The 9,603-nt window shown below is 41.1% G+C and overlaps 1 protein-coding gene across 1 annotated transcript in view; it reads right to left on the bottom strand.

The window, feature by feature from the left end:
- Window positions 1-6,213: 6,213 nt before the first annotated feature.
- Window positions 6,214-9,603, bottom strand: part of Znf318 (zinc finger protein 318) — a 31,429-nt gene continuing 28,039 nt past the window's right edge. Inside the window, exon 10 of the mRNA XM_029561617.1 lies at window positions 6,214-9,603. This exon is cut by the window's right edge and continues 889 nt beyond it. Within this exon, the coding sequence (XP_029417477.1) occupies window positions 7,169-9,603 (2,435 nt within the window). The 3' untranslated portion in view covers window positions 6,214-7,168.

The raw sequence follows: 9,603 nt of genomic DNA, 5'->3' as shown, positions 1-9,603 counted from the left end.
CAGCTGGCCTGGAACTCACAGAGATCTGCCAGCCTCTGCCTCCCAAGTGCTGGGTGGGATTAAAGGCGTGCGCCACCACGCCCGACTACTTTACTTTTTATGTGATAGTTTTGGTTACACATTATATTTTTCATTAGTACTTGTAGTGTTATGAGTATTCCCCAAAGCTACCAGAACATAGATTTGGGCATTAAACCACATATCCAGGACTCTCAAAGCGCACAGATTTAGAAATCAGGAACAAAATTAGGCCTCACAGTTTTCTGGATAAATCTGTAACTGTGGCAGATGAAATTTAAATGCATCTCAGAGTTTAGAAGACGACACTATTTTATTGAGTCCTGGTTCTCATTCCTACTGTTATTGAGCCTAGTTTCTAAGCTCACAGGTTGTAAAAGAAATACCTGCCAGCATTCACATGAACAGAGCAAGGGATTCCCGTGGGAATTGGAAGGATGCTTGTCTGCTACTGTACACCATATGTTTCCATGTATAGAGACAAACACACTGAATGGAAACTGGTAGGGTGGCTAATATACTAGGACTAGTCTAGTCTAATATACTAGGACTTTTCAAATATCCTTTGTGGCTATCCCTCCTTCCTTGAGTCTTTCCCTATTTGCATCCCATTCCTCTGAGATGATATCCAATTTCACCTTTATTCTTTCATGAGCTCTTAGAAAGTGAGACTAGAACCAAGACAGATGTTGGACTTGCTGAAGCTACTGGGGTACATGATCTGGAAAGAATAGGAAGGCCTGAAGTCCACAGGGCTTTTTTTTTTTTTTAATTACGTTTATTTGTATAAGTGCCATGGTGTGCACATGGAGGTCGGTGAGCAACTTGCAGGAGTTAGTTCTCTCCTTCTACCACGTGGCTCCTGAGGAACAAACTTGTGTAATCAGGCTTGGCAGCAAGTGCTTTTGCTGGCTGAGCCATCTTGCTGGTCCTCACAGTTTTAACACTGTATCACAGCACAAAAATGAGATGTGGAGTTTGATCACTTATTCAGTGTAAAGCAAGTCTAAAATAATACACTATATCCATTCTTGTTCCTGCTTTACTGATACAAAGACACAAAATATACACATTTACTCACCCAACTTACCATGTTCTGGCAGCTACAATGAAAGGGCTTTCTCCCCAGCCCACACATCATGAATAGCCATACCCACCTTTTGTAAGTCAGACCCTGCCTACTGGCCACAAGGACGTCCATCATTTCCATGATCTCTGTGGATTCTATCCCTGCTTTCCTGGAGCAGAAACATCCACTGCAGTCCTTCCTTTTGAAAATCTGAAGACTTCTGGAATTGGCCCTGGAAAGATAGATAGGTGAGAGTCAGCAACAATGTGATCGTAGTTATTCTTATGTAGGTAGGTACAAGGAAGACGAAATCAAATGTCAGATTACCAGAGAAAAGGTGAAAGAAAACAATACCTCAATATGGTTGATTTTGTGGCTTTGCTTTCTCCACGTTCTGTTTTTAAGATTTACTTTTGTGTATAGGGGGATTTGTGCATGTGAGTGAAGGTGCTGCAGAGGCCAGAAGACAGTGTCAGATCCCCTGGAACTGGTGTTACAGGTGGTTGTAAGGGTTGTAACCTGCTTGATGTGTCTCCTGGGAACCCAATTGGGGTCCTCAGCAAGAGCAGCAAGAGCTTTTATCCTCTGAACCACTCCTACAGCCCCATTTCTCTACATTATATTTTGTTCGTGATGAAATTGTTTCATCCTATTCATTCACTTCTCCTAAGCTGAAACCTTCTTAAATGTCATTTTAAATGTTTTTACATTTATGTGTGGGTGTGTCTGTAGGTACGTGCATTCGGAGGCCAGAGAACACCTTACAGGTGTCAGTTCTCTCCTTCTACTATATGGGTGAGTTTGAACTCAGGTTAGGCTTGGCAGCATGCATCTTTACTATCTAAGCTATCTCATCAACCCCAAACCTTTTCTTACCTGATCACTCATGAATGGAAGAAACAAAAGCCTATAAAGCTTTAAGTCATTAAATCTAGATCTGCAATAGCTTCCATTCTATTGTAAGCAGCAAAGACTGGGATATATGTTGTATACCTACATTAAAGTGAGCTTTGAGAAGTGTCTTGATTTCTACCAGTCAATATTCAAGTGCTTGTACGTTAGTAGATATGCACAGTCAGGTCAATGGAGCTATGCAGGGGCAAGAGAAGGGGAAAGAAGGGACAAAGAAAAGAATGGTTGCAGATTCTTGAAGGAGGAATGTTGCGCTGCATCAATGGGAGTAATGTATGAAGTCTTGAGGAAAAGCAACAGGACTGTCTCTGTACTTATGGAAAGCAAATGATGGAAGCTGATGTCAGGGATGCGCTGAGTGGGAGAGACATAGCTTTGAAAGAAAGATTTTTTTTTAGCACATAGAAATATATAAAAGGAAAAACAAACTAACCTGGTCTATAATTCTATAGTACTAAATAACTCTAACATATGCTCGATGTGTGTGCATGTATGTATATTTTACATGTATATAAAGTATTTATTTTATATAAAATGCATTTCATCAAAGATTGAGACACAACAGACAATACAAATCAAAAATGTTCCTCCTCTCTCCTGCAATATAACTTTCATGGTTAATTTTCTGTTTTCATCCAGAAATGAAATTGACAGTTTTAGCTTTGATGAGATGACATAAGAATGTTGGGTTTTACATAAAATGTTGAATTGCTCCATCTAAATCAGAGCAATTTGGAGTCTGACTGGCTGGCTTCACCATGCTTATCTAGCTAGAGGGCAAAGGGGCCATTTGAAAATCAGAGCCCTCAAAAATAGTTTTTCTTGTTAATGCTAAGCTCAGTCCTTCCCATCCTCAAGTTTCTTTGTAGGAGCTATAAGGGCAGCGTCCCCTCCTAGCCTGCTATCACTACTCCACAATGTTGCTGAAATGAGGGGGATCACCTGCAGCCTTGATACACACGAACTGGCACAGACAGAGCTTTGTATGCACAGAGCCAGGACAGGAGAGCGAGGCAGTTGGCTTCTACAGTACTAAGCACCCAGAAAACACAATTGGCAATTTACAGTTTTTACTCACAAACAAATGACTAAGTATTAACAACTGGTTAATGAAAACAGCTATTACCACACTGATTTTTTTTCAATACATTTTTTTATTGAGTATCCTCTATGTTGGGCAAGGCAACTGTGCACTGTGAACACAATGATGGGAGAAAACCCCACAGTAAGCAAAGATGACTTCCTTTATAATGCAGTTAGTAGGCATATTTTAAAGAAACACACAAATGTAGAATTACAACCATGTTAAATACTTCAACATAAACATACATAGGCATCAATGTTTTCTTCCAATAGTGTATATGGATCAAGGGCAAATCAGGATACTGGTGATTTTTTTTAAAGACGGTAAGATTTTTCATTGCAAGTTCGACTGATTGCATTATCAGTGAATTTTATCATCTACACAGTTAAAATTATATAAACAAGCCAGGTGAGGTGGCCCATGCCTGAAATTCCAACACTTGGGAGACTAAGGCAGGACTGTTGCAAGTTTTGGGCTAGCCGTACTATACAATCAATTCTAGGTCTGCCTGAGCAAATGAGAGACTGTCTCAAAAACAAAAGATACTCCACAAAACCAAAACAAAATTATATAAACTGCACATTAAAACTCAAAGAGAAATGCACTTATAATCCATGTCTATGTCTTCACTTAAATTATCAATAAAAGAAAGGTTCTTACTGAATCTAGCAGGTATGCTTTGTTAAGGTGAGGAGATCCATGCTTTGAAAGAGATCACCTCAATTCTGCTCCAAGCTATCTCCTCTCTGAAGCCTCCTCCACTGAAAACAATGCTCCCCCATACACACACTGTTCTTACGTCCTGTATGTCCACTCCCCAATTCTTCAGAAGCTGGTGATCTGATACAGACATATATTATAGCATGCTTCACTACCAAAATAAAACTTTTTTTGGCTTTTTTAAACAGATGAAACAGCATGGTTAGGTGAGAGTACTTTGCGAACCTGTGCAGCAGTATTAGAAAGAAAGAAAAAGATCATTAGGAGGATTACATGCTCTGTGTATTTAACAGCTATGAATGAGAGAGATGGCTTACAAGGTAGGAAACCTGCATCACAAAGCAAAAATTTTAGGAAGTAATTTAAACAACCTAGGTAAAATTTGTCCATACTTAAACACAACTGTGGGGCTGGAGAGATGGCTCAGCGGTTAAGAGCACTCACTGCTCTTGCAGAGGACCTGGGTTCAATTCCCTGGGTTCAAATGATGGCTATGAACCATCATTAACTACAATTCCAGGGGAATTCAAAGCCCTCTTCTGACCTCTGTGGCATTGCACTCACGTACGTGCAGCCAATACACTCATACACATAAAATAAAAATAATATTTAAACATAACTGTGGTAATTTCTTCTTGTTGCTGAAGAAGTCTTCAATTAAGAATTGTTCCTGACTTAAAACACAATTTAATGATCAGGACCCATTCCTTAACATGTGTGTAATCTCCAAGCTGAAAGTTTTAGTAGTATGACAGCACTTATTTTTTAAATGCCTTGGCTGAGTACCAGCTACTGGACTAGAGTTCTGCCCTCCCTTCACATGGCTTCTCTGGATGGCTCCAAAGCCAGATGTCACTGACCAAAGGAAGAAGCCAGCAATACTTTCTGCCCAGACCACAATCCCAAAAGCTCTCCTCACCCTGTTGTTTACAGAAGATATGAAGAAAGCTATTCTGTCAACTCTTAGAAGTGAGCATTCCAGAAGAAGCCTTAGACCGACAACTTTGGTATAAATCCTGAAGTTACAAGAAAGTTTAGGTTCAAAGTATTCCAGCCCCAACTACCTAAATTAGTTCTGCCCTTAAGATTTTTACCTCTTCAATTCCCATCTCTCTCCCTCTCAAGTAGGTCCCTCCTAGCCCACAAACTAAGATTCTTACTTTGAGAGGGAGTAAAGTTAAATTTAGATATAATTAATCCATCTCCACACTCTCCCTATCCTACCTCTTTCCCCTAAGGAGAAGTTGAAAGTCAGTATACACTGGCATTTCAAATTATATTCCCCTAAATCCCTGTTAAGTATCCTTCAACTGGGAAGGAGCAGTTTTCTGCTTTGAAGCCCATCAGTAGAAAGTTTAAACTTTTCTAAAAGGGCATCTTTGAGTCACCCTATGGTTTCCAGGTCAGAAAAGTACAATGAACTCAAGCTTTAGTTTAAAAAGCAGGCCTAGAGGCCTGAAAGAGCTCAGCAGATAAAAGTGCTTGCCATAAATCCTGATGAATGAGTTCAATCCTCAGAACCCATGTTAAGATGGAAGGAGAGAACCAACCCCACAGTTGTCTTCTGTCCATACACATGCTGTTGCACACAGAAACACAATTTTTAAAAAGGAGACTTAGAAAAATTACTTAGGATTCTATAATTATTTGATGCTGGGATAGAGATGAGGACCCTCCTCTTAAAGGAACAAACACACACCAATCCTATGACACAGTGACATAAAGCAACTTATCCAAGCAAGGATGCAGCTCTCCTAAATCTATAGCCTTTTCACAACATAGGAAGGCCACAGCTTGTATGCTGACATTAACTTAAGGCTTTAGAAAAACTAAATAGTCTCATCAAATTTAATCTAGGGATTCTAAAGCTCTGTAGATAAGGAAATAGGAAAAAGAATTTTGAAGATAAAAAAGAATCAGTAATATAAGGAGCAAGTGGAGGAAGGTGACTGAAGCCTCTGTTGAGCCAGGTTACAAACTGCTGACAACAAAAATGTCAGAAGGAAATTAGGACACAGGGCAGAAAATCTGAGGACTTTGTACCCTGAACGAGATCAGGTCCTATGAGAGTTCAGTTTCCAGAAGACCCTAGGGAGAACCAATACAAGGGCATATATACCAGGAAGGCTCTAATATTACTAAACCAGTGCTGACTCATTACTTCCTATTTAGGAAGCACTAGGGAACTAACTATAGGGCTACTACTCAGGAGAGGGAAGCAGCTCCTGGAGAGGGAATGGCTGGAGGCGGGGACAGACACCAGAACAGGAGTTCATCATTCTCATTTTCCTTTGAAGTTCAAAGGTGTGTGGTTTCAGGACAAAAGTAGAGAAAGCAGCATGAGATTAATGCATTTATTCCAAAAATTAACACATTAAAAATAAAGTTAAACTTGTCCAAACCAACTTCATAAATTCTTTAATCTTTTATTAAACAAAATGTACAACCCAAACATCACACTATGGCAGTAATAACTTGGGTAAGGGAGAGGTAGGAAAGGGTTACATCTATGTTTGTGGAACAGAGAATGAGTCCAATCTCAAATTTCAGATCTTCCAGTCGTCAGAACAGAAATAGCTGCTAAACAATTTAATACAAAGTGTTACTGGATCACAATAAGCAAAGGCAATTTCAGAAATAAAAGTGACCTCAAAAACAAATGTTCCTGGTTCTGAGCCAGGAATAAGCCTTACCGATTTGTCGTCTTCCAAAAGTGAGCCTGCCAGTTTCTTTCATTTATTGAGGCCATTTCCAAACAAGTTTGTAGGTTACCAGGGCCATTTCAAGCAACAGGGTAAGGGAATAATGGGAGTCAATATGCCCATAAGGGAAATTAAACAGTAAGCAAAAGGGTTCTTCACATTGCATTTCAAACAATTTTAAGGCAGGACCATCAGAATGGAGGCCTGAGAGATGAACAATTCATCAGTTTTCCATTTCAGCAAGCTTTCTGGTATTTCTCCCAGAGATCCATCAGTTGTCCAGAAAACTGGGTAGGAATACAACACAGCAATTCAAGCCAGCTGTTTCCCTCCTCCCCCACAGTCCAGAAACGGCAGCGTCAAAGCCAAAATCAAAGCACACTACATGGTGAGCCAGATAGACATTTGATTTTAATGACAAAGTAGGAGAAAATAATTTGGCCAAAAAGAAAAATAACAGAAAACACTTTTTACAGATATGTATAGAAGTTATGATTGATTTATCTGATATTTTAAGGGTGAGGGGAAAAAAGGAGGTAAAATTTTGAGCTTCCATGAACATTTACTGTGAAGGTTCCAGACAAGATTGCAAACTAGTCTTGGATTACCTAGGCATCCAATTTCTAGAAGCCAATTTGAGTCATCCATTCAGCTAGTCCTGTCTCAGTCATGAACACTAGATCCTGTGTGGTTCGGGGTGACATCTACTGCAGTTTCTTCAGGCATTTCCTGAGGGGCCATATTATCTCCAACTACTTGCTCCCTTGAGGGGGACCCAGAGGTTGGGGTTTTTACCAAATTCAAAGCACTGTCACCATCTTCATTTACTTCAGGAACTGCTACCTCTGAGATGGATACATTCAGAATTTCTAGCGGTGGTGAATCTAACTCCAACGAACTGCGCTTAAGAAAGTCATCTGGTTCAGAGAGGGGAGAACATGGTTTCTCTTTTGGAACTCCAGATGTCCGTGTGACAAAGTCAACAAGGTCTGGGAGGCAGGGAGATGGTCCAAGACCTGCAGGACTGACTGTTTTGGATTCTAATCTGAGTAACTCTTTCTTCTGTAATTGTGAAGTTTCTTTTACTTCCTCAGATAATATCCCTCCTGACAAGAGGTCAAGGGCCTGGTGTGTTCTCTCTAGGCCTCCCAAGTCATGATCAATATTTTCTATAGGAAGTCCAGTTTTCAAATAGTTAGAAGTGATTCTCCCATTTCTGAGATTAGATGACCTACGTTCACCCTCTGTTTCAAAATTAAGCACCAAAGTTTTGGGAGCTTCTAATGGAAACCCAGAAAAAGATGGGATTGGTTCAAAGTCACTGGGAGTGGAAGGATTACATCCAACAAGTAATACAGAGTTTTCTTCACACATTTGCTGTGACAGGGCAGTTGGTGATCTATTTGCTGATTCTACCTGAGTGTTACAGAAATCAGCACGCATATCCCCCACATTCCTCAGAGCAGCAAATCCCTCTCCCTTTAAGTGTGCAGCTTCAAAGTCTTCTAAGGCTTTGCTTTCTATGGTCACGGCTGGTTCTGGACAGTTATCTTGTAGCTCTGTGGCTTCCATTTCAGGTGTCTCTGGGCTCATTCGTGAGTTCTCTGAGCTCTCCCAGGTCTCTGATCCTTTGTTGTTCTCATCCCCAATAGCCAGCTCATAAATCATTTTACCTTGAAAATCTTTTGATCGATCATTCTTCAGTTTGAGGTTTCTGTACCTAGAAGTTTGGGAAGCTGATTCTGGGGGTGAATTTTCTACCCACTCTTCACTACCAGATGAAATTCCTCTCTGCTGGGGACTATCTGTTAAACACACACCTGATCTAGCTGGGGACTGAAGCAATTCAGGGACACCTTGTGAATTCTGGAGCAAAGATGGAAATGAGTCAATTTTTGCCCTTGTGGAAGTAAAAGACTGTGCATTCAATTCAATCACTACCTTGCTTGGATTTTCACAACCTGTCAGTAATTCCCTAGACCCTTCTGCTTCTCTGTCCACCATTGGCAATCTGGACAGTCCTAGTTCTCTTTCCCACATGTTTCTGTTCTCATGGTTCAAATCAGAATCTTCAGTGCTGTGGAGTCCAATGCTGGCAGCTGCTCCTTCTTCAACTACCTTTCCTTTTAGTTCTGTGTTTCTCTTTAACTTACTTTCTCTATCATCCTCAGATTGGTGGAGCTCTTGGCTCTCATCCTGGTTATCTATGAGGTGACTTTCTACCAACTTCTGAGATTCCTTGGAACAACAGTGTGTATCTGACAGAAAAGAAGCCGAGTTTGAACCAGGTGGCCCTGGCTCTGCCAGGTCAAACTTGATTTTCCCCTTTGGAGGTCTACCCTCATCAGTGTCACTCTGGAAGGAACTAGAAGTCCACCTGGCCAAAGTGTCTGTTTTGGGGCTAACAGCTTCATACGGCTTATTTTGGCACAACCTTGTCAGAGGCTGTAGGAAGCTATAGCTGTTGTCTCTGCTTTTTGGGTCTTCATGTTCTACAACTGACCATTTCCCAACAGACACCAGAGGTTCTGAAATGGGATTTTCAGGTTGGCTGACTACAGGAGCAGTGACCAAACTCCTATCCTGAGGCAAGTCCTCTTGGGATAAACTACTGTTCAAAGTATAAGTGGAAGAAGTATCTGAACTTTCAGTTTTAAAGAGGCTGCTATTTTCCCCATTGGCCAACAGACCACCACCCAGCTTAGTCTCAGGGGCCCCCTTTCCACCACTACTGTAAAATATGTCATACAGATCCTTAGCATTGGCTGTGGCTAAGCACGAATTTCGCTTTTCTACTTTTTTGGCTTGTTCACTGAACACACTTGAGAGGGGTGGTGGAGGCCGAACTAACATAGAGATTAGGGTCTGGTCCTGGTCACTCTCACTCACCCCAGGAGCTGTCTCATCAGAGGGAATGGCAGATGGCTGTTCTGAGGCCATGAAGGCCACAGGCAACCCTGGACTCAAAATGTTAGGACTTCGGAGGCCAACACTGAGAGTCTGAGACACAAGTGAGCTGGATTTTACTGGAGCTAAGACAACATTTGTTTGAGCAGGAGATGGAACAGCTGGATGAGATATAACTGGGGGTGGTGGAG

Source organism: Nannospalax galili, unplaced genomic scaffold (assembly GCF_000622305.1).
Source record: "Nannospalax galili isolate Female #2095 unplaced genomic scaffold, S.galili_v1.0 scaffold653, whole genome shotgun sequence".
Classification (NCBI taxonomy): domain Eukaryota; kingdom Metazoa; phylum Chordata; class Mammalia; order Rodentia; family Spalacidae; genus Nannospalax; species Nannospalax galili.
Note: the sequence above shows the minus strand (reverse complement) of the source record. Positions and strands in the feature narration are given on the sequence as shown.